The sequence below is a fragment of the Echeneis naucrates genome, chromosome 1, assembly GCF_900963305.1.
Source record: "Echeneis naucrates chromosome 1, fEcheNa1.1, whole genome shotgun sequence".
In the NCBI taxonomy this organism is placed as follows: Eukaryota; Metazoa; Chordata; class Actinopteri; order Carangiformes; family Echeneidae; genus Echeneis; species Echeneis naucrates.
The window spans coordinates 18,201,208-18,226,244 of record NC_042511.1 but is presented as its reverse complement, the minus strand read 5'-3'; the positions used below and the strand labels follow the sequence as shown (position 1 = coordinate 18,226,244).

The 25,037-nt window shown below is 41.4% G+C and overlaps 1 protein-coding gene across 4 annotated transcripts in view; it reads right to left on the bottom strand.

The window, feature by feature from the left end:
* bnc2 (basonuclin zinc finger protein 2) overlaps positions 1-25,037 on the bottom strand; it is a 156,676-nt gene that overhangs the window by 87,072 nt on the left and 44,567 nt on the right. For 2 of the 4 annotated variants that reach the window (XM_029498092.1, XM_029498138.1), the window contains exons 2-3: positions 3,994-4,377; positions 447-509 (exon numbers count right to left, since the gene is read on the bottom strand). In XM_029498092.1, coding sequence (XP_029353952.1) covers positions 447-509; positions 3,994-4,377 — 447 coding nt within the window. Of the gene's footprint in view, positions 1-446; positions 510-3,993; positions 4,378-5,366; positions 5,657-25,037 lie in introns of those variants that run through there. The other 2 variants (XM_029498101.1, XM_029498110.1) reach the window with 2 other exon arrangements.

Below are 25,037 nucleotides of genomic sequence, written 5' to 3'. Positions count from 1 at the left end.
AACTTATCACTGCATGTGTGTTTTTTTTTTTAAGAAATTTTTATTTAAATGACTCAATTATATCTCAATGTTCATTTTACCAGAATATTTTATTGCTTTTTAGTTTAATTTTAGTAAAGTTTGGGGATCTTAAATTTGTAAATGCATGATAATGAGGAAAAGGGAAATGCTGCAGGCTTTATATTTTTAAGTAAACGAAAATTTTTCTGGCAGCAAAACACGTACAAATTAAAGTTTAGACAATCTCCATTTTGAGATTTTTTTACTTGCTAATTATTGTTGTTATTATAATTATTATTTCAAATTGCACATGTGTTTGTAATTTGCATTATACGTTGTAAAGCCTTGAAAACTATGCACATATCAGCTATAAGAGGCACGGTGTGGGATGGAGCAGGCAGGACTGAGAGCAGACAGAAGCCAGGCGAGCTGTTATGCCACTGTACCTCTTCCAGGTCTCGGCCCATAGTCGACCTGTCGCACTTCAAAGGAAGCCGCGTTACAGCACCCTTGCAAAAAGAAAAGGAAGAGGCTATTTTAGAGATGGTTTCAGATTGAAGACATGCACCGATCTTTCTTTCTTTCTTTCCATCTTTCTCTCCGAGATCTGTTGAAAGGGTGTGTGGCAGCATCAGATCCTCAGGTGGAAGTGAAGCCACATCTTTTACGAGCGCCTCTAATCCCTGAATTATTCCCACATTCCTCCAACCTGAAGCAGATAAAGAAAAAAAAATGAGGGGGGGCGGGGAAGACGCGGCCTGCGGCTCCTGCATTGTGGAGGAATTATCCCTGATGAACCAATTAGGCTCGTAGCGTCACTTAACTCCGGGGTTTTTAACTTGCAAGGGTCGATATTCATAGCCAAGCATGTACAGTAGCGGGTCAATTAAGGCTCCAAATATTATTATTCCGTAATGCCTGGGAAATAATTCAACTCCTAATTAATGTTTGTACATTTTTTCTACCATAAAAACAATTCCAAAAATTCCCTCTTGGAATATTTGGTAAAATTGTGCGCTGCTTTCTGAGAAAATAGGCAGTATTTATCGAATCCATTTCATTGATTTCATTTAAATTGCATGCTGTTTATGCATTTTCTTGTTGACACTTGTATGGATTTTGAAGGCTGTGAATGTCCTGCTGTATGACTCAAAAAAAGGTTCTAAAAAGATTAAAAGCCTATTAAGGCCTGTCATGTAAATTATTCACCCACAAAAATCCTAACCCTAACCCTTAATCGCCATTGTTGGTCATTTCGTTATAGTTTAGAAAAACACACAAGAACGAGAAGTGACAGCATATAGACGAGGTTGTCAATACCTAATAATTTTAATGGATAAAGAAAATAATTAAACTTATTTTTTCTTGTAACGGAACACTTAGGAGACGGAAATGTGACGTTGTCTTGTAAACGTTATATGTAATCAAATCTAGAATATATTTTATCTACAAATTCCACATGAAAAATGTGAAAATGCCTCAAAATGCAGAAGTCTATCCTACTAAAGATCGATAAGTTTTGAGGAGACATTCGATCAGAAATTCATCTGTTTTCTATCTTTAAGATAAAAAAGGCAGGTGCAACAGCACATAACCTGATTCATCATTTGAACTTTAAAATCTTTGCTTTACTTTCTATCCAGCCATCGGCCACACCTGTAGTAAAACCCAGCTCATTTCTCACATTTAAAATAAACTTCTTTCTTGTCTTGCAGCGTGTGTGTGTGCGTGTGTGCGAGTGTGTGTGCGTGCGATTTCTAAGCGTTTTGGCTTGGTGATGCCCTGCGCCGCACCACAGCCACATCCACCCTGAGCACTCGGCGAAGAACCTGTTTTGCGTCTCTATCGATCAGATGGAGAAATATCATTTGGCCTAACAACGATAAAAAAAAATGCAGCATCCCGGGTGCTACCTCGTTGATCTTTAAGGAAAAGAAAGAGGGGAGATTTTGTAACACAAGCCCATAACCCATTCCTCTCATCCAACACCCCAGGGTGCGCCAGCCTCGGCAAACACAAAGTCATTATCGGTTAGATTCCAATAAGGCGAGTCTATCAAGGAACAGGCTTCCTTCGGAGAATTTATGTCATGTCTACTAAACATGGGAAGATGTCTTCTAAGTGGTGCGAGGAAGGATAAATAACATCGAGTCCCATAGCTGATTATATTGAAACAACGGTGCGCATTTGTAAAAAGGACTGGGGATGCAAACGTGGGGTCCCAACAGATGTTGAGCGCAGGGGCCCATCCACCTGCTCCATACCCGGAGAGGAGCAGCAATCTCCACCACATCACCTCCCAAAGGCAGTGGTTTTTTTGTTTTTGATTTTTTTTAGAAAACAAATAGGATGCTGCATGTGGATTACAGGAATGTCATTATTTTTTCCTTAAAGATTTAATGACGAAATCTTTGTAAAAAAGCGAACTAACCGAAACACAGAAAAAAAATTATATATATATGGACACACAAAACAAGCTGTTTTAAAATGTGCTTTTCCCAAAAGTTAAAGAACACAGTGTTTTATTCTCAACACATCGGTTTCACCTTCGCGATTGGACCACTGGGATTGGGAAATCAAAGATACAAAAAAGGAAAGGGAATGAAAGAAAGAAACTCTAAGGGCTCTAAGTACGGGAAAGGTGACAGAATAAGTTTCTCTTCATTTACAACGCAGAGTCACGACGAAGCTGTTGCGCAAGAGCCGCAGTGACCTGAGTGCGTAACAGTGTGTGCTTGGTACGGAGAGCCTGCAGGTCCCGCTATGATCCACTGCAACCATCCGCTATCTTTACTGTCTCCCCCTCTCTCTCTCACACACACACACACACACACACTTGCGCGCGAACGCCTGCACGCACACACGCACGCACACACACACACAACCCTGCTCTTACTCCTCTTCCCTCCACTCCTTACCTGACATTTATCCGACCAAAACCACAACTCTCCACCACCTCCACCCCCCCCTTCCCTCGAAAGTAACCTAAACTCTCTTTCTCCAACTTGGGGCCAACTTGAAAGAGAGAGAGGGAGAGAGAGAGAGAGAGAGAGAGAACAGAAAAAAAGAACAAAACAAGATAAATTTTCGGTGTACCATCCACGATAACTGGCGAGAAATGTCGGGAGGAAATGTAGACTTTGCTCAGCCGGTGCAAACTCTCCGTTATCATTGTTACCTTTCCAGCGGAGCCTGTGTTGGCTCACGGCTCCTCTGCTGCTCTGTAGCCGCGCAAGGGGCTTCCTGCCTCGGCCACATGAAGTCAATTAGCCGGTCCCAGAGGGGTGCCCCCTTCCCGAGTCTTTATCTGCACCGAGGTTACCAAAACACTGCTATTGCTCGCTTTTTAACTCCACACCGCTCATAGACCAATTAAGACTTAAGCATGTTTGTTACGAATCCAGACGGGGATAATCCATCAAATGGTGAGATAAATGATTTATCTGCTAGTCGTCAAATTCTGGATAAATATGTCTTTTTTTCACACATAAACAAAACCTAGTCATCTTAGTTATTTTGGTGAGAGGTAAATACCTCATGTACTGAATTAGTAAAAATAAAAAAAAAGTAACACAGAGATGCTAAATAGATGGAGACACTTTCAGGCATGGTGTGTGTGTGTAAACCAACAACATGAATAAACACACACACACATCAAATCTGATATATTACAAAAGTGGGTAAAGGTTGCAAAGAAATTGCTATTTGCGTTTAAGAATCCTTAATTTCAAATATCACAAACAAGGCAAGGTGTACAACCAACCCCCTCACCACACAAATTACATAGTCACACCTTCTATCACATACAAACACTTTCCTTTTCACACACAGACCAGGAGATAGTAAGAGTCAAAAGAGCAAATATCAAAATATACAACACTGGAGTGGAAATAAAAGTTCAGTCCTTAATTATGGACCTAAAATATTTAAAGAGGGGAAGGAGAGTGGAGGTAGACATGGAGAGGATGAGGAGGTGAGGCTGGGCTGACGTACCTGCTGGGACATTCTGTAGAGGAGGTTGCTGTCAGTGCTCTGCTGCTGCCATGTCCCCATGAAGCCCGGCTGCTCAGCACTAGGCGGTCTGGTGCTGAACTGCATGGAGCTTTCACCTGCTCCCTCAGCCCTGTTGCTAATGATGCTAAAGCCACCCAGACTACTTCTTCTGCTGCTGCTGGTACAGCTGGCGGTGGTGGTGTTTGTGGTGGTGGTGGTGCTGTGAATGTGGCTACTTGAGGGGATGCTCGGGTAAACACCAGCGGTGCCGTTGGGTCCGAAAGCGTTGGCTGAAGGTGGCCTGGCCAGTTCTGAGTCTGTGCTGGGCTCTTGTGGGACTGTGTCGCACTCACTGCCTCTCACATCCAACTCTGCCTCTTTGGACTTAGACAGAGAGAGAGGGAGAGACAGAGAGGGAGGGCAGCAGGGATGTGGGAGTGTGAAGGAGGAGAGAAGAGAAAAAAGTCAGTGAAGGTGGGTTCTTTTGGGGTCGTGTTGCCTTTTTTTTTTTTTTTTTGTCTCATGCGGGTCCTGCTTCTCAAAGAGGATAGCAAGGAGAGGGGAGCGATGAGGGAGTAGATGTATGTGTGAGGTTTCTTGGCAGCTCCGGTGGTGGAGGAGTGTGTGTGTGTATATGTTTGTGTGTGGAGTTAATTCTCATGAAGAGAGAGAAAAGAGGGTTGCAGTGAATTTCCTCGGGGGCCTTGTCTTGGACAGGGCAAGAAGAGCGGAGAACTGGAGGTGAGGAGGGATGAGCAGAAGGATGGAGGAGAGGAGGGGGCTGATGAGAAGGTGAGTAAAACAAAAAGAGGTGGGGGGAAGTGGGAATTAGTGAGGAGGGGTGCATAATTTTGCCCATGCATGGCCTCGGTTTTTGCCTTAATCCATCTGTCAGTCATTTTGCACTTGGAAATGGAGTCAATACAAACACACTTGCATCCAAACACATCCAATGGCAAAAATGTTTACTACGTGTATGCGTATACATATCCACACAAGCAATTCTTCTGTCACAGAAATTTTTCAAAAAGTAGGAAAGAAAAAGTTAAATAGCCTGCCATCAGCTCACACAGCACTGAACACACAAGGATTAAAACAAACCTATGTAATTCTCTCTGAATTTTTTAAATAGGCTAAGTCCAAAATAAACGCAGATAATGTTTTCTAGTTGTTAAGTAAAAAGGGAAAAAACACAACAATTTGTAAAGCACATGTAATCGGCTCCACAATAAAAACGTGAACGTCAATCATTTCAAAGCTGTGAACAAAAATGTAAAAGTAAAAAAAAATGTCTAAACCCAAAGCAAGTCCAGTGAAAAGCTCCATAAAAAGCGAAATCAGCCGAGCCGATAAAACGCATGAATGTCTCTTACCATCAATTCTGTGTCTGTCCCAGCAAAGTGAAGATGAGGTGTGGGAGTGAGCCACCAGCTCTCCGGCTCTCTGCCTCCCGCTCCCCTCTCTCTCTCTCTACCCCTTTCCCTTTCTCTCTTTCTCTCTCTCTCTCTCTCTCTCTCTGTGATTGTGTCCCTCTCTCGACACCCGAGCTGCCGCCTGTCCTCTCTCGTTTCCTCTCTCTCTCTCTCTCTCTCCTCCTCTGTTCCTCCGCCGCAGCCGCTGAGGAACTGAACTGAGCGCCAGAGTGTGTGCGTGCGTGTGTGTATACGTGTATACGTGTGTGTGCGTAAGAGAGCGCGAGAGCATGAGAGAGAGAGAGAGACAGAGAGAGCGAGACGGTGGCTCTCTTAGAGAGTTGAGAGAGAGTGTGTGTGTGTGTATAGGTATACGTGTGTGTGTCGGGTCGGTGCACAGCTCAACTGAGTCAACTGTGCCGCTCCACTCTGAGATGCTCAATGACATCGAACCGCACGCTTCCTCTCTCGCTCCTTTCTCGCACACAATCATACACACACGCGCGCGCACACCACTGCCAGGGGCAGGAAGGTGGGGGCAAAGCATCATCGCAGAGCAGAAGAAGGGGGGTGGGCGTTTGTCCCTCCGTCTCATTGCCGTAGCCGGTTTGTCTCAGAGCAACTTAGTTCTCTTGTGGGACCGTCCCAACAAACACACGCGTCCTCGTGCGCGCACACACATACAGATGCACTTTCTTTCTACCTTGCGGTGTGTGTGTGTGTGGGGTGGGGGGTATCACTGTTGCAAACCAAGTGCTTCTTTTGTTTGTTCTAAAAGATAAAAAATAAATTGTAGTCCACAGAAAGCTTCTTTGAACAAGATGACGATTGCTATTTTTATGATTTGCGTGAAAATTATCAAGAAAAAGAGAAGAATAGACAAATATCAATAGATTTGTTATCACTCTGTAAAACCTGGTGCCTTTGTTTGATTTTCATCCACTCTAATGAAAGACTAATGGAACGCAGGCAATCTGCCACCAGCATGCACATGAACACACGCACACATACATATGCACCCCCCACCTCTGCAGAGCCTCTCAGATTTTAATTAAGAAAAAAATGAGGAAGAGGTTCCATTTTAGCCAAATTGGTCCCCACAGCAGCAAAGGTAAGGGAATAAAATGAGAGATGGAGGAGTAAAGGGAGGCAGACATGAAGAAAAAGACACACAGGAGGATTTAAGCAAAAAAAAAAAAAAAAAAAAAAGAGAGATAACCCTTCTTCCTTTGACTGTGCATAGGACATGTCTCAAACAATGAAGACACCCCCCCTTAATCTTCCTTCCTTTACCCCAATCTCTTCTGCTACACCCCGTCTCCTTACCCCCACCATCATTAGAGAAATAACAAACCAGGTGCCTCAGTCTGCAGTGAGAAAGAGATGTCACTGTGGTCTCTCCACTGCTGGGGAACAATAGAGAAACGGACAGAGAGGGAGAACTTCTCTCTTCCACCACATTAAATGGCTTCTGAAATATAAAGTCACTTCAGATTTTGTGGTAAATTGCTGTAGACAGCTGCTTGGTTGTCTGTTAAAAGCGTTTTGTTCGCTCCCCTAATGGCAGGGTACTGTTAACCTTTGCTGAGATTATCACAGTGGTCATAACAGCTATGCACAGGAGAGTTTGACTAGCAGGGAGAAAAGTGTGCCGTGTCTGTCTTACCGCTGTGGGACTCTGTGCTTGTGTCTTTTGTGTCAAGCTAAATTCAACTCTTCCCTCCTTATACCGTCACTGCCTACATTTTCATCCTTTGCTTTTGCCTTTCATGTTATTTTTCTACACTTTCTGATCTCTCAACCCCACCCCACCCCCTCCCTCTCTGATCATTTTTTCACTTATCTTTTGCATATAGTGGTCTCCTCATCATCAGAAGCCACTCACAGCCCTTGTCATAAAAGGCCTAAGTTGTCACCTCCTGTCCAAGTACCACCAGCTCCTCTCTTAACAACTTATTGAAAAGGTAATGCAAAAGGCTTAGACTAATTATATTAAGTGACAATTTAGCGGCAGAGGCTCCTTTTTGCTTTCCAGCTCACGCCTCTCTCTCTCTCTCCCTTTCCCTCTCTCCCTCTGGTCTGTAAATGTGCTAGTCTGTGGTTTTTTCAAGTGGCACTCAGTGTTTCAAGTCAACCTGGTGGCTCAGCTTCTGACCTGGCTGGTTAATGGCTGTTATTTGTGGAAAGGAGGAGTGGACCCTGCCAATATTGCTCTCTCTCCCATGTTTCTTTTTTTTTTTTTTTTTTAACTCCTTTCCTCAGCCTCCTCTTGCCTCTGCTGATGGTAATGGCCATGATGACAGAGGAAACAAGCACAGCAGTAAAAAATACAGAGATGGTCAACTTTGGGTGCAGAGAAGGAAATAGAAAGATGAAAAAAGCATGTGAATTAGGACAGGGCAGAAAAGAGGATGCAGGAGATCCTCAGGTTCCTTTATTAAAACTATTATTGTGCAGGACTTGAGACCCCCACCCATCACCACCACCTTCCCTGGGGCAGGGGTCCATGTCGAAGCCCATATAATTAACTAGAGGCTCAGCTACGGATCAATTACCAGACAAGCAAGTGATAGCTGAATCAATGGAAGATCATCAGGCTCGTTATCAGTGTTGCAACTCATTAGAGGAAAAGTGAGGTAGAAAAAGAGAGTGAGCAAAGAAAAAAAATGTGGGTGGGGGGTTGTAGACGGGAAATGAGGGTGGCTGGATGAGGCAGAAGGAGATGGTGGAGCTGGTGGCAGTGTGCTATAGCAGAGGCTGATGGGGGTGTGTGTTTGTATGTGCACCTGTGTGTGTGTGTGTTTGTGCGTGTGTTGTTTTATATTCCTTCATAGCTGCCACTGACGGGTGACAGGGGGGAGGTCTGTATGACAGAGTGCAGCCTGCTCTGTAGCAACAGTCACTGAGGCTTGTATGGATCAATGCAAGTGTGTGCATGAGGTTAAAGCTCTGCCATAGGCTCCTTATTCCCCCGCGACTCACACCCTCAACCTGGGGTACAATCCTCCACTCCAAGCAGCCACACTGGACAAGTTGCTGAACAAAGGTGACACTTCCCCTCAGTCAAAGCCATAGAATAAGTTATTCAAAAATTATCATTAAGAAATATAGATTCATTAAGGCAACATGAGATCAAAGTCCCTCTTTCTTTAGTTTCATGTGAGAAATGCAAATACAAATATATCTGCATTTTATGAATAGCAATCACTGGATAAAGGTAACACTGCAGACAAAGGCCATTGTAGAGCAAACGCCACTACCAAAACATCTTTATATAGTCTCATCTCATCTCATCATTTATACCGCTCATCCATCCAGGTCACAGAGGGTGCCACAGCCATTTCCACAAGGTCCCCTGCTTATCTTTACTAAAACACAGAACTGATGTTAAGTAATCATGTTCTGCAGTTCCTGAGTACCTGAGATATGGATTATTGTGCTTCAATGTTGCTTCCTGCGTTTGGAGAAATGGTTGTTTGCTTTTTTGTGATTTGATGATATAAAAAAATCCCTCTATTCTGTGTAAAGGCATGAAGTGAAATCTTCTGGATTTACTTGAGTGAATATAAAATCTGATAACGATGACTGTAGGCCAGAGCTTACCAACTCTGAACCCTCAGAGAGCTTCAGTCTTGACCCCTGGCCTTCCCCAAATGGCGCCTGGAGATATTACACTGATATTACTTTGAATATAACATATTATATAGATATATGTATTCATAATCTATGCTGTGTTGTGCCATTTTTTTTAGATCTACTTTGGCAGTGCCATTCAATATATCAATTAATTAATTGCTAAACATTATTTTAACGATTCATATTTTTTAATTTATTATTTCTTCTAACTTTCCTAACTTTAGGAGCGCAACAGGGAATGACATGCAACTTCACAATTTTTTTATTGATTTTAGAATTTTTAGGAGAATTTCATTGTCTAATGCTGGCGCAGTTTTTTTTTTTTTTTTATATTTTCATTAATGAGGACTCTTGTAAAATATGAATAAACTGTCAAATGATGGAGACTTGAAGAAGTAGCCTATGTTTGGAGTGACCTTTTACTACACTTTTGACAGTAAGCTATAAGTGTATCTCAAAGGGAAGTCTCCTACACTAAGTCTACATTATTTTTCCCATCAAACCTCTCAGCACTGCCTGTTTGTTTTCTAAACATTGACATCTAATGGTGCAAATAGCCCAGAAATTGAATGTGACAGCAATGAGTTGTTAAAACAGTCTCAGGAAAAACAATTCTCCTTTCTACACTAAGTCTTGAGAGGAAAAGTACCTCACTTTTCATTTTCTGCGTGAAGTGAGAATACCTGTTCATGCAAACAATGCAGAGTACAAAACAGATGCAGTGGCCATCAAAAAGTCATAATTAAGATGCTTGCCTGCTGTGTTATTTTTCTGTTTTGTTTTGGTTTTTTTTTTTTGTTTTGTTTTTTTTTCTGTTTTTGTTTTTGGAGCGGGGATAATTCTTTATGGAATGAAATCACAACGAACCAGAATCAGACTCAAATTGGCCTTTTACACACTAAAAAGAGGGCAAATGGAAGGACGAAGCAAGGGGCAGAGAGGGAGAGGAAAGTGGAAGAACATAATTTGTGCAGTGGTGGTGATTATGTGCCGCAGAAACAGATGATTAAGGCCAGCAGAAAAAAGGCTGTTGAATGCGTGTTTGCTGAGGAGGATGCTACATTAAATGTTGTCATATGAAAGAAACGGCTGTTCCTTTCAACAGTTTTGTCCGTCAAACTTTTTTCCAGATTGAACGTTGCAAGATTTTTATATCTACTCCCTCTTAAATTATTGGAAATCAATAAAACAAAATAATAGTTTAGCTCTGGTGGGAAGTTGCACTTCATCAGGAGTAAGTCCAGTCTTTGTACACTATAGCAGAGACATAAGCCCTAACATGTGGCTTCAGGCTGCTACTGTTGTTGACCTGATTTATGGTCATACAAAGATGCTCACGCATCATGGAGTGTGTGTGTGTGTGTGTGTGTGTGTGTGCATGTGACAAGGAATGGCGTGTCGATCAGATGGCACAGAGATAGAAGTGTCACTGTTCTGCTACCACTATGGAGCCACAAGATATCATATGACACTGATAGGAACAGCTCTTCACTTGTGATGGTGGGAGTGAGTTGAGGAGAAAGACAGATAGAGAGACAAACGGGGGCACCGAAAGGTCTGAGAGAGAAAGGAGGGTGTCACATGATTGCCTGTGTCACTGCACTGATCACTGCAATCCAGCTTCCAATAAGAAGTGCACTTTTGTGAAACAAGAAGAAACGAGAGCAGAAAAAAAAAAAAAGCTTTTCAGTGTGTCATCTTTGAGTCTTATGAGTTATTTATGACCTTTAGCACTAATTGGAGTAACAGAGTGTTGAAAGGTTATTTACTGAGAATATGGTTGTTAATCACTAGTTTTTAATTTATGACCTGATGTCATGTTATGTATGGAAAGCTTCATGTGTCAGGTTGGTTATGTTCTTTCCCAAGAGAGGAAGACGACGTAGGTTGGGAGATATAACTACATGTATGTATGTGTGTATGTATGGAGCTGCGAATGTGACATATTACACAACCCTTGAACACTAACAACAGACTCCACCAACTGACCATTGTCACCAGAGCTTTGAGAATCTCTCTCTTGAAGATAGGATCCATTGTCAGCAGGTATCAAGACCAGAGATACAATGATTGTGTGCAGAGGTGTGTCAATGTGTGTCATTACTTCCAATGAAGAGTGCAGCTGTGCAAGTCACAGTAAAGCATAATATTCAGAGTTTTCTAAAAAGTTTTACAACCAAAGTTCAACCAAAATGTAAAATCAAATACTAAGTAATGGAGCAAAGGAAAGGCGGAATATATGATGTGCAAGAACCTAATAGTAAAGAAAAAATGTGAAGATTTTTTTGTAACGTTGCTCTTCCATCCCACTAGGACTAAAATATTTTAATTAAGATAGATGAGAGTGCCGATATCCCAGGTCACAAATTATTATTGTGATAATTTATATTAGCACGATGCTTAGCTACTTTGTACGATTATGTGCTGCGATTCTTTCTCGCAAACTACCTTGCAAAATGAGTACTGTCTCAAGGAAAGATTTCCACATGAACCAAGAGATCTGTGTGTGGGAAAAAGTGAAAAGAGAAGAACACATAGAAGCAGAAGAAAAAGAAGATGAGGTTGAGTTCCATCACTTCCCTAATGACCAGGGTGGATTCAGGGCATTTCACAGACGTGTATGTCGGGGCACCCTGAGGCCATCCCTCTGCTTTTTCTCCATCTTCTTTCCTCCTCTTTACTCCACAGTCATCCACACTCACACTTGGATAATTCTCCTCTAATCATCTCTAGCTTTTCTCCTCCTTTGGCCTCATTTACTTCCCTCGTGTCTCCCTCTCCTTTCACTCTGCCTCTTCTCACCTCATCAGACAGGCCTCCACCCCACCTCTCCGCTGCCTCCATCCCCTCACTCCTGTCCTCTTTCACTGACCCGTGCTCCCCCCAGTCACAGGGCGTTGTGTCTTTACCTGCCAGGCTCCCTGACAGCCCCACGTCCCCCCCTTCACCCCTTGAGAGGAGACCGCCTGCCCATCCGGAACGCTGCCGTGGCAACCCTGGCAGCACCCCCATTGTACACACCCCCCCGCACCCCAACCACTACCACCACCTCCAACAACCCGATCTCCACTGAACTCTCAGCACTGAGAGTTTGACAAAGTCCTTCCGTAAAGTGTCTTTCCTATTTTCTTCACTAACTTTCTAACTACTAGTACTCATAGAATTATTCTCTCACTCTACCCCCCCTCTCTCCTGCCCCAAAATGTTCTCCCTTTCTGACCCGGCTAATATGTTTTTACCTCTTTTTGCTTTCTGCTCCCTCCGACACTGAAATGCTGTCTCAACCTGTTGAAGTCCGGATAAAAGACAGAGCCTGAGGTCAATGTTTCTTGCTGTGACCTTCATAAATATTTGCTTGGAGATAGTTGTTTCTTGTGGCAGGACAACAGAATACTGGCAGGAAATACAGCAGCAGAAGTAAGAGATTAAATTATTTTACTGGCACAAAAATAAGAACAGATTTGTATCAGGATGTTATGTTTAAAAAAGGGAGGGTCAGATTATGGACAAACCACAGTGCACTATGGGTTGTTTGTAAAACACAGTACAGCATGGCATGACTCAAAAACTGACAAACCGTTACAGCTTTTATTTCTGCTCACTCTAATCAGGGATAAGCAGCTACATCAAATTTAATTAAACGATAAAATTGATAAAAGATCAGATTTTAACTCATTCTACAGATTTATAATTGCAACTAAAAAGTTTTTGTTGAATTAAGTGAGTTGCCTTATCTCTTGCTGATCTCATCACATCTTCTATGTTTACATCATTAATGTCATATCAGCCTAAAAGTTGTTTTGAAACATGATCCGCAGCTTCAGAACTCCATGACAAAAACAGAGTGCCAAATTTCATAGTCTATGCCTGCTATTTTAGTCTCAAAATCATAATTAATAAGCAGAAAATTCAAAATTAAACAGTTTGTAAAAGTTTTAATTAAAAAAATAAATCAAGGAGGAGATCAAGAGGGAATGACTTGCAACATAGGTGCAGTTACTGCAGTAAAGACGAAGCCTGAGCACAAACAGTCAAGATTTAACTTAATTTAAGATTTAAGGCCATGAGGGCCTTAAAAAGACAGTCTGAACTAGAGGGGTGTGACAGGAGATTGTGTAAGACAAGATATACAAATAAAAACATTTTTCTTCTTGGGAAGTATTTTGATATTTCACCTTTTGGAATAAAAACTGCTTCAAGTACTATCTCCTTGGACAAATAATATTTACAGGAAACCTATCTAGTCTGGTCAAATACCTTCCAAAATCCAGGTTAAATCCAAGTGGAAGTTTATCACTCAAATGCCTACTGTACGTCTGGTTATGAGTGTGTATGCAAATGTGATTCAAGAGATTTCAACAGTAACCATCACTGCTCAGTGGTGAGGTAGTGAAGTAATGGGAATCAAACATCAGCCTTTGTGAGTAACAGGGAAGTCTGCGACTGCTTTTGATATAAAAGAAATAAGAATTCAATGACCTCACGAAAGTTGAGACATGATCCAAAAGAGCTGCGTACCATCTGAAGCTAACGATGAGCTGAGGGGGAGGTGGGAACAAAAACATGTGGGTTACATTAGCCAGGGGAGTTTTAATTTATGGCGCACACATGACAGGGAACATAACTGCGAACAACACGACAAACATGCAAACACTTGGGAGTCTTCCCAGCTGAAAAAAAAAACAAAACAAAACAAAGCAAAAGGATCCCAAATCCATGTCATACAAATCATCCTGTGGTAGTAAAACCACTTTGCAAATAATCAACAAAGTTTTGATTCTGGTCTTCACTTCCGAGGAAAAAGAATTTCAATCACAAAAACAAAGCTAAGCTTTCATTTTCACTCACAGCACATCCTTCTTTTTCGTCTTTTTTCTTGATCTTTTTTCAGCTGAGTATGACGAGGAGAGAAGAAGGAAGTGTAGCTTCAAAAGTAATGCATTTTTCATTTTTCAACTTCTGCATGTTGTCTGCACCAACCAAATGGTCTGAACATTAAAAAGTAATTTTAGCTTTTCTCACTGGGAGCCCATGAAGAGGTTGTAAATGTAATGCCCATTGCTGCCCTCCAAGTCTATTGTAATTGAATACTATCCTAAAGTCCAGGCAAACATCAGCTTAGCAAATGTAGACAGAAAGACAAAAAAAAAAATGAAGAAATGATTATTATTCCACCATCAGGTTTCAATTACAAGGAAGAGGGGGGTTAAGTGAACATCAAGTCATATTAAAGTATATATGAGGCCACTGGCATTGGAAGACTTTGTTGAAAGCTTTCGTGTATTAACACACTTTCTTACACGTGGCCAAGTTACATTATTTGATTATTACGAGCATAGCCACAGGTTTGGCATGCAGGCTTTGAGTTCCTGCTCTCCTCTTAGAACCACTTCAACAGAGAACAAGAACCTATTAGTCTGAGAACAGTGATGAGAGAGCGAGAAAGAAAAGATCGCCTGTCTACATCTGGCATGCACAGGGGCCAGAAGCCCAGCTGTGTGTGCGCTTATGTGTGTGTGAGAGTTGTGTTGGGCACGAGTGGATATTTCATCTTGCATGTCTGCGTTGCCGTGCTTTAATACATAAGACACGTAGGTCTGATTTAATGACAGAATGAACGTCAGTCTCTGTGTACTGAACCTGCATTGTAAAAATGTAGATTCACAAACTGGTGGCTGCTGTTCATTATCTTCAGGTCACTCATAAATCATCTCAAGCTTCTTTTAATTCTCGTCAGTGTCTGAGCGTTTATGTTCATTCTGCTGTCTATCTCTCTTCCTCTCCCAGTCAGTCTTTCTCACTTTGTCCTTACACAACACCACACCAGATTCTGTCACCTGTCTCTGCTCGTTCTATCACTCCCTGAGAGGCAGAGGGATGGCTGCCGCACTCCCAGAGGCAAGACATAAAGCGCTGCGAATGGATGGATGGATGGTGAGGGGGACGAAACCAAAGACTAAATTATTAAGTGACACTTCACTTCACTTTGACACATACACACAACCTAACACACACAAACATGCAGAGACACACTTACAAGGCAGGCAAGAGGGTAAACGCATTAGAACAGTTAGCCCCCTGAATGCACCCGACAACTCAGCTACACGTTAACTCGCGTCAAAATCATCAAACCAGGCCTGGGGCTCTTAAAATTTTTACGCTCCTGCTTGCCGGGACGTTGTGAAGCCTGGGAGGCTTTCTGAGAGTGAGTGACCCTGTCATCACAGCCATCGCTGCCAGTAAATAAGTAAATATGGGAGCGGAGTGGTGGAGTTGACACCACCCATCCACTGTGAATTTCTGCCCCTGTGTGAACATTAGCAGAAAGGTATTTGCACCTGTGCATGCACATACGCACAAGTGTGTGTGTGTGTGTGTGTGTGTGTGTGTGTGTGTGTGTGCATGTGTGTATGACTCCTTTCCTAACCTCTGACAAGCACCAGGGGGGCCTTGCTCTGGCCACCATCTCCCCAGTTAGAATGTGCCAAAGCGAGGCTTCATTCACTTAAGGTGCACATGGCCTTGATTTCCTGTGGACAAGGCTGGAGCACACTGGGAGAGCTCTGGTCTAATTTGGCTCATAAGGAGACAGGATGAGGGGCCATTTGGCCACCGTGGACCCAAGCTCTATGTTAAGGTCTAACAGGGAGAGAAACACAAACACTCAGTTTTTAGTGTGTGGGGTTGACGTAGTGTTACACAAGGATCTTCATCTACCTCCACAAACTAACCCCCAGTGAAATAGTCCTCCGGTTACTGACCATCAGAAGGACCAAAAAAAACCCATGTTACAAATAAACTAATAAATAAAACTTAAAAAAAATATTACAAGAAAATAAAATCATCACTCGTGTTACATGTATCTAATAATGCAGTTTAGGTTTTCTTAAAGCCAGTAAAGCCAGTTTGATGTTCACAATTATGTTTGACATTCTTTCTAGATAGGCAGCTTCTGATAAGTTTACTAGCCTCCACTGTTTTGGTAAATTCTCAGTGATGGATGTAAAACTCTGGATTAGCTAAACCTTAGTTTTGGGTGGATTTATTTTTTTGTGAGGGTATAGTCACTGAAATTACTTAATACTCCAGTTTGTTAACGCAAAATAATAAGGCTTATATCTGCATTTGTATCAATACAATGAAGTGTTGAGTTTGCATTTGTAGTTTAATTCAATAAGTCATCACTAAAGAGGGCAGCTGTATTTGACCTGTGTTATAAAGAAGTGATCACTAAGCACTGTGTGAACAATAAGGTACTTGGTCTAATGGCAATATGTGACAGAGTAGTGATACTTAAACAACTCTAAAGAGTGTTTGTGGGCCCATAAATGTTCTCACAGTTTGAATGTGTCTACATCGGTGTGTGTATGTGTGTGTACGTACGTGTCTATCTGTGGGTACGCTCATTGTAAAGCCAGCTAATTGCAGTTGAGACTCCTTTAATTAACACAAAGAGAGGTCTCATGGGGATGTATGGGCACTGTGAGTGTGTCACGAGTTTATATCTAGCCAACCTGTGGGACACAACAGCCTAATCAGAGCCTTTTAAGTTCTTCCATGCTTACACTGGAGGATTAGTTGAAGACACACTTTAGTCGTGGAAATGAGACAACTGAGGCTCATGTTGGTCTGGCTCACAAAACAAGCACGGCATAAAAAAAAAAAACCTAAAAATATGCCAAATGTGTGTGTAGAACTAACACTTTGAAAGCGTTGTGGTGCAGCATTTGAATGTTGGAATGGTTTTATTTAGCTCCAGAGTTCTGCTGGGCTGTAAACAACATGGTTGCCCTGCTGTTGTTGTTTGCAGATTGATGGTTTGTGTATGGCAAAGGGCACCACATGAGACATGACACAGGATGTGCCTCAATATTTCTCTCTTCCCATTGTCCACCCACCTTCATCTTCATTTGCTCACTCTTTTTCTCCTCTCTTTAAAAATAACTTCCTCTCTTTTTATTATTCCTGCCAATTTGGACAGGCACCCTGGTCAAAGACAGATTACACTAAGTCGCATATCAAACCTAATCAATCTTCAGCCCCTGGAAGGCATCACTCTCCCAATGAATAATTACAGCAATCCAGTTATGAGCTGCCAGTGCCAAAATGTTGCCACCACCATCTTTTAGGATGCTGGAACCCCCTGCAAATAAACCAATGAACTTTGAGGCGGGGGGGGGGGGGGGGTGCAGCTCAGGGAAAGAGAAATACAGAGGTAAGAAAAAGATGAGCATTCAGTCAGGACAAGTGCTACCGTTTTCCCTTTGAGAATTAACAAAGTAATTTTAACTGCATTAAATCCAAGTGGCACCTGGGGTATGCCAAGGTTGGAGACCTGATACATGAAGAGAATGAGAGTGATCATGAGGGTGTTTTGATCCAGGATTTAGTCTGGCAGGGCTGCAGTAGTCAGACTAAAGCCAAACTCAATTTGGCCTTCATACATCTTTAGCAGCGCTCCGTATGACAATAGAAAAAACATGCTATACCAACCTCTGCTGTTAACACACACAGACACACATACAATGCGATGAAGATAATGAAACTGAGCGAAAGGGATCAGGTTTGAAAAAAGAGGACAAAGATAAAAGGCTTTAGAATGAGTGAATGATGAATGAGTGAATCATATCGGTGAGCAGCAGGGAGAAGATGCTCCATGCGTACACTGTCAGTCAGTCAGCCAGGCGCCGTTATGTGATGTATTAAAGTGCGTGCGTCGGACAAGATGAGGTTCTTTCATCAAGAGGCATGTTGAGTGGAAAATATTGAGAGAAAATTGACAAGGAACTGCTTTTGTCATCCTCATGAGAAAGGGAAGGCACAGAGTTGTGCTTGAGAGGAAGTGGTGGAGAGTGAGCATATAACTGCAGGGCAGCTGTATTGAGTGGAGGAGAGGGTCATTTAGAAAGTGGCTGGCTCAGCAATGGCCATTAGTAGCACTGTGACACAGTGGACCGTCAAGCAAACAAATACAGACTGAAGAACCAGCATGGATGTGGGCAAGCAATGGACCAATGGACCAAGTCTAAAAAAATCAAATGCAGACAAGAATTGCTCAAAATGTTTACTTTACACTTTATTCATCCTGTCACTCAACATCCAAAGATGTGATATGAAATGAAGAAGGAGAAGGATAAAATCCTAACATTTGAGTAAATGAAAACTGCAAATATTTTTTCACTTAAATAACTGAAGAGATTAATAGATCACTGCGACAAAGATGGCAAACCATGTGCGATGAGTATTTTTCTGAATATTCTAACCCAGAATAGTTACAAAATAGTTCAAACTTGCAAAATTAAGGGGATGCAAACAAACTAAGGATGGCAAACATAGAGTATGCTACTGACTTTGCACTGCAATCTTGTCGGATAGTACTGGAGTACTGGATTGATACTGCCAACTCAAAATGTTTGGCCTATGTTGCCCACAATGGAACACCATGATAGATTGCTTTGGGTGTTTTGGGTGGGTTTTTTTTTTTTTTTTTAATTAACGTAGAATTAAGCACTACTCTCAAGGAAAATACATTTTATTGTGAAAGTTGACTGATCAAAAGGTGCTGATATGTGAAGTTGGTTGAATTCTCCTTTATTGGAAGAAATGTCAGAACATACAGTAGATTATCAATGCTTCAAATTGGGACTCTATTGAAATTAGACCTTGAAAAATACTGGAAGGAAACTAATATTTATACCATTTTAGGTCATCTAATATTTTAAGCCATGGAAGCCTCTTATAACATTATGGTGAAAGACTAGATACTTAATACTGAAATAATATAGCCATTCTGAAAACCACAAACCCAAAGCTGCACCGCAAATAACTATGATTTTAAAGAAGAAGGAGTGAAAGAGAGAGAACAAGAGTAAAGAAACGGAGAGAGAGAGAGAGAGAGACATAACTAAAAATTACTCAAGCCCATGAAATTCCTTAGACAGCAGAACTAGCAGTGAAGGCTAAACACACCAGAGTCTGGGTGTTGGCAGACACAAAACATCACCACGGCATGAAATCTGAACCTTTGAAAACTCACCGATCCAATCACAGCTCTTAGCTCAACGTGAAGCACCAATCGTAAACGGGACTTGATCAGAAGAAAGTGGTGAGTGTTGCTAATCTGAGGAAATGAGATGCCTTTTTCTCAACCCGTAATTATAGGTATCAAAAACAGTGACAGATTATTCATCATTAAATGTTACAAATTCATTACTCTTGACCCAACAAATATCGCACACACTCAATCTTTTAGCTTAGTGTCTATATTTGTACAAAGGTCCCGCTAAATGACTTTTACGTGAAAACACCACAATTATGACTTATTTATTTGGCTGAAAGACAATCTGAGCTTTCACTTCACTTTCCCACTGGCCTGTCCAGCAGCCCAGGGCCAAAAAGCATTTTGCTGGGGACAGTGTGGTCCTGTTGGAGTGGCAGGAATTCACAAACAGTGGGGGCAAACCAAGGTTACTGAGATGGAGGGCCCAGGCACACTCCCAAACGAGGCAGGCAGCGATGCAGCCAGCACAATCTGGGGTCCTTCTGCTGACTAGCAGTGCTAGGACTCATGGGAAGGGAATGTAAGGCCCTGTCACAGGCCAAGTTTGGAGGAGTGCAGAGTGAGAGACAAACTGTTTGAAGGGGAATGGGGTTAGCACATGAGAACACTGCATGTGCGTGTGTGTGTTTAAAAACCTTGACAAGTAAACTCTGGCTGCCATCACTCGTCACTTCTTTGTGTTGGAAAAGATCGCCTTGACACACCCTGCGGTATTCCTGTTCAGGCCAAGTCTTCTTCCATTCCAATGAGGAGACATTAAGGGAAGAATAATCACTTTGGACGCAAGCTGCCAATTTAGTCTGAACTTATTTATCTCATTTAGAGTCAGTTTGGAGGGATATACACATGGCCAATACCGACCTCTCAGTTCCCACAGACAGAGGAAGAGAGACCGCTGGCAGAACTGACAATATTCCTCCATTGAGCTTTTCCTTACTGTAACAGGAGATGGGGTGACAAGGGTTTGCCAACCCTGACAACTACAATCCTGTCATTGCTCACTGCCAGTCTATCTGTGGCTTCTCCATCTTTAAGTGGATGTTTTACTCCTAATTCAATTTCTTCTGCTGTTTCAAGCATTACATTTTGAATTAGGATCCCCTGAAAAACAGCTCACCTTTTTTTTAAAAAAAAAAGGTCACATCCACACATTCCCACATGTACTGGTTAGATGTGGAGGAATGATAACGGCCACCGTAGCAGCTTGCCTCCACCCAAACCACATGATGCAGGGACCCCCCAAAAACCCGTATCCTACACGGCTCTGGCTGTGCATACTAACTAGTCGGCACGCCTTCCAAAGGGGGGGGGGGGGGTTAGGGTTAGGGTTATTAAGTTTGCTCTAATTAGTGCTGGTATTTTCAGGGCTTGTTTGCACAAATTGGAAATATGTGATGTGAATTAAAATATAGTTGGGGTTTTTGTTCCTAGCTAAAAAAAAAAAAAACACCAGAAAGAGATTTCACCTTGCCTCGTAAGTACGAGGCAAGCCCATACGAAAGTAATTTAGTCAAGAGAGAGAAAGAGAGAGAGAGAGAGAAAGAAGGAAAGGGAGAGAGGTACAAAAAAGATGGAGGGAGAAAAGAGAAAAAGGCAGAACAGAAAGAAAAGGAGAAAGGGGGGAGGGAGATACATTCCGCTTGGCCCAGAGTGAGAAGCACTGTGGGTGTCTGAGGGCCCTCGCTGCCAGTAATTGTTTCCATATAGAACCCATCCATGGTCACACACACATACACACAGAGTTTGCTATGCAAAAGCAGACACTTATCCATAAAAGTCCACAATTTAAAAAAGAATAACATATCTAGAATAACATGTACCCCATTTAACTGTACACTAAAAGTTCTCATGTATTTACACACCAAATCCTGTTTTCATGAGTTTTGTCATAAAACAAAGAAAAGGGCACCGAACTACTGCAGGAGCCAACAGGTCACGGTCACAGGTAACCTGCATGGAAATGTACAACTCAACCATTCTCCAAAAATGGATCCAAACAAATTCCCCAAGTGGCCGAATGTCATGTTGTCTTCTGAAGTCTTCTGAAATATCAACATATATGGGGACCTTTTGCATAGAAGGGTGATAATGAGAGTCAGTGAAGCGGTTGACGCTCACACACCCTGCATTTCAACTTATATGGTGTATGCCTACATGTCAAACAGGCTAATTGTTTGATCTAACTCCTGTCAGTAAGTGGCTTCCAAAGATACAACATATCATGTGTGTGTCACAAAAGTTGTACCCACATATGTAGAATGAACAGCCATATAAACTACGCGGCACACTTGTAGCCCAGGAAGGCAAGTTTGATTTTCTGAATCTTCTACACTTTCTTCTTTATCTTAAGAGAAAATATTCAATGGATTCAGATGTGGAAACTTTTCTGAAAAGGACATGGCATGTCAACTGATGAGCCAGTGTTATTGAGAAGTAAACTGAAATTGACAGCATATTTCATCAAGCGTCTTCTGGATGAAATATCTACCTTTTCAAGAAATTCTTACCTAAATCGGTAAAAAATCTTTTCATTGCTTTTCTATCTTTTGTTACTGACAGCAACTGTTCCTTGGTGACAGTTCACAAGAGCAGGTGTAAATTAATAACTGTACTATTTCTATAAAATGTTACATTAGCTGTGAATAGATTATTAATTATCCTATATCTTTTATATTTTTAAGTATAATTGATTAATTTGTGGTAATAAAAAAAAAAAACACAATAAAACAGGATACTGACTGCACTAGTTTGATTACAGCAAACTGTAGAAAAGTCCCTCATCAATGATGATGTGATTTCCTGTGTGTGATTTATGATTGATTCCAAAATTCATAGGTTTGTACTCTGTTCTCAATTGTGTAACACACTCAGTCATTTAGTGTATATGTTTTACTAACAGAAAGCCACGTAGAACCGCAGTGATAGATTTAGGCTTTCTTTTTCCTGTCGTCCTGTATCACTGTGAGCAAGTATATTTCAGTGCATGAACAGTGTAGGCTTTGGACTGATTTATTTTTGGGTTCCTTCCCTGTGCAGTGACTCCTTTATACGCTCTCTCTTAGTGACACATAGACACCCACAGACACGTATGCACATGATTAATAACAGAGGGTCTGAAAGGGGCAACAATAGTCATCCTCTGCTCCACTGCCAAAAGAAAACATACAGTGTTACATATATGTAACCACATGTGGTGGTGGCTACACCAGACTGTCATGCACTACCTCTCATGTCAACAACAAAGAGAAAATATTCCTATTTTCCCTTTTCTCCATACATACATATCATAAATCGACTTACATCATTTCATGGCCAGATTGAGTGCAGAAAGAGTGAAGCAGGCAGACAAGAAGGCAGAGAGAGAAAATGGAAATACCCAGTCCTTCAGCTGAAGGGAGTGAGTAAGAAGAGATGGAGATACTGTATTCTGAATCTGAATTATTTAGAGAGGAAATCAGTGTTGCCACTTAAGCCAGTTACAGCCACTTTACCAGGTGCAAAAGCCCATAGCAGCATAGAGCCTTGAACTTGGACAGCAAGAGAGCCAAATGCATAAAAATGAATCTAAACTTTACTGGGTTCCACTGAAGTTTAAATAGCAGATGGACTGTGCGTGTGTGTGTGTGAGCATGTGTGTGAGGTTCAAAGCATTAACGTGAGTAAGACCACTTGAGAGTGTTAGCATGGCAAGTTGAGCAGGTGTGAGCTAAGTTTTAAACACACACACACACACGCACACACACCCATAGTTCCCAACTGAGCAGTAATTTTAAATGACGATAAGCTTGTGTGACTGAATCAGCTTAACTCACAAATCAAAGCTATGTGGGGTTAGTTGAAGATTTCCACTTAGGTGGCAGAACAGAATGTGCACGTGTGCTGTCCAGGTGTGTGCGTCTGTCTCTGTGTGGGCACATTTAACCTATGAAACAACACACAGAAAGACTTGACTGCCCTCCCCTTACTTGATCAGATCTTTAGAGAAGCTCGGGCATTTTTTAATATTTCATTATCAGGTCATGAACATTAAACATTACAGAAGATCTGATATTGAAAATAACTAGCCTTCCTATCATCCCTCTATCTGCACACATCATATAGACTGCAGCATCAATGGAGAGGTCCCACAGGAAGAACTGCTGCAGTTTGTTGAACACTATGTGGTACAAACTGTGTGTGTGTGTCTCCTGGAGGAGTGGCTGTCACTATATCAGTTGCCACAGTAGATAAGGCAGTGTACCGCGGTGGTGCTGGTAATGATGCTGGGACCACTGAGACAAGTGTAGGGGAGGTGTCTCTGCTGCTTCTTGCTGATCTCATCAGATCAGACACTTTTTATACGCAGCCACACAAAAACATCCTCACAGCAGACTTCAGCACTGCTTTTTTGTATAGTTCTGTTGTATTTCACTCCTCTCTTTGCATTATGCACCACTGAACGTTCTTTACTGTCGCAACGGTAAATGTTAGTGACTTGCAAGTCCAAGCTCTCTTTTAAATGACTCCTCTTACTTTAACATGAAGTTTCAGCAGTTATTTTGTTTAGACGGGGCAGTCGATCAGTTTGACTAATCTTGTTGAGTACTACTCACAACACTGTGTGACAAAATAACACTCCTAATGTGATCTGAGTTATCTTTGGATGAGATTTATTCTTAAAACGCAACAGAAGGCCTGTTGCATTATGGGAAGTGTAAGACAGGTAGGATAGTCATCTACGCTGCTTCAATTTTGTCCATTTATTTTTTAAATCTGAATGTCTCCAATCTTTTGTGAGGTGAAATACTAATCTCTGGAGTACCCTTTCAAAATTGGCCTAATTTAAAATAAAGAAATAAATAAGAAAACGTAATTTTGTACTTGCATTTCTAAAGGATTAATGGCACAACCATGTAAACTTTTTTTTCAGATGCAGTGTTATTATATCTAAATGCAATACAAATTGATATACAAGCAGTGGAAAATAGGAGGGAAAACACATATATGGGACATTGTCAAAGCAGAGGAAAAAAAAAAGAAACTACTTGTGCAAAACTTGCACCAAAACATAGTCTCTCAGTCATATTTCCATTTCAATCTTTTTTCTATTTAAAGATACAGCTATGAAATGAAAAACAGATTACACATCTGATTTGGAAAATAAAGATTAAATCATTCATAGGGAAATATGTGAATTTTAGTATTTAACAAAATGTTTTTAGATAAAAAAAAAAAGATATAATACATGTGGCAACTAGCTGTATTTTTTTTATAAATTAAATGAAATAAATTTTATAAATCAACCACACAAGATTAATATTTATTCTGCTTTACCAGCAGAGTGGAGGTGATCAAATGCAGAGCCACAGCGTAATCGTCTGAAATCGGACTGAACATTGTCAGAGCACAACTTCCGTTTGAAACAAAAAATCCCTAAAATTATTGTTTTTCTAATCAGCACCCTCTCCAAAACGCATATGTTCCTGCAACGCTCACATCACACAGCGAGGCCTCTGAGCCTTAGGTGTCTTAGGATTCTTTTTAGATTATGTGGAAAAATTCACAGCTAAGGACTGCCTGGTGAGTGAAAATAAGTGGACCACACTGACTTTATGGACAAAAATCTTTCTCTTTCTCCACTATTAAAACATAGACCAGGCATCAGATGTCAGCTCTTTTCTTCTTCTGCTGTTATTTAGGTGCCCTAGTTGGCTGGACTTCAGTGTTTGGCAGTCGTCAGCACCTCCGAGGAAATCAAATGAAAAATCAGGTTCAAAACCCACACACACATAACAAGCTTTTATTTGAGATCTTTACAATGCAACCTGAAAACAAAAGAAAAACTTAGGAAAAATTAAAAGCATGGGACAAAGAAGCTTGTCCGTGAAGAGGGATAAATAGGCAGTGGCACAAATGCAAAAAAACATATATTATTTCAGTAAAAATAATGTGTTCCC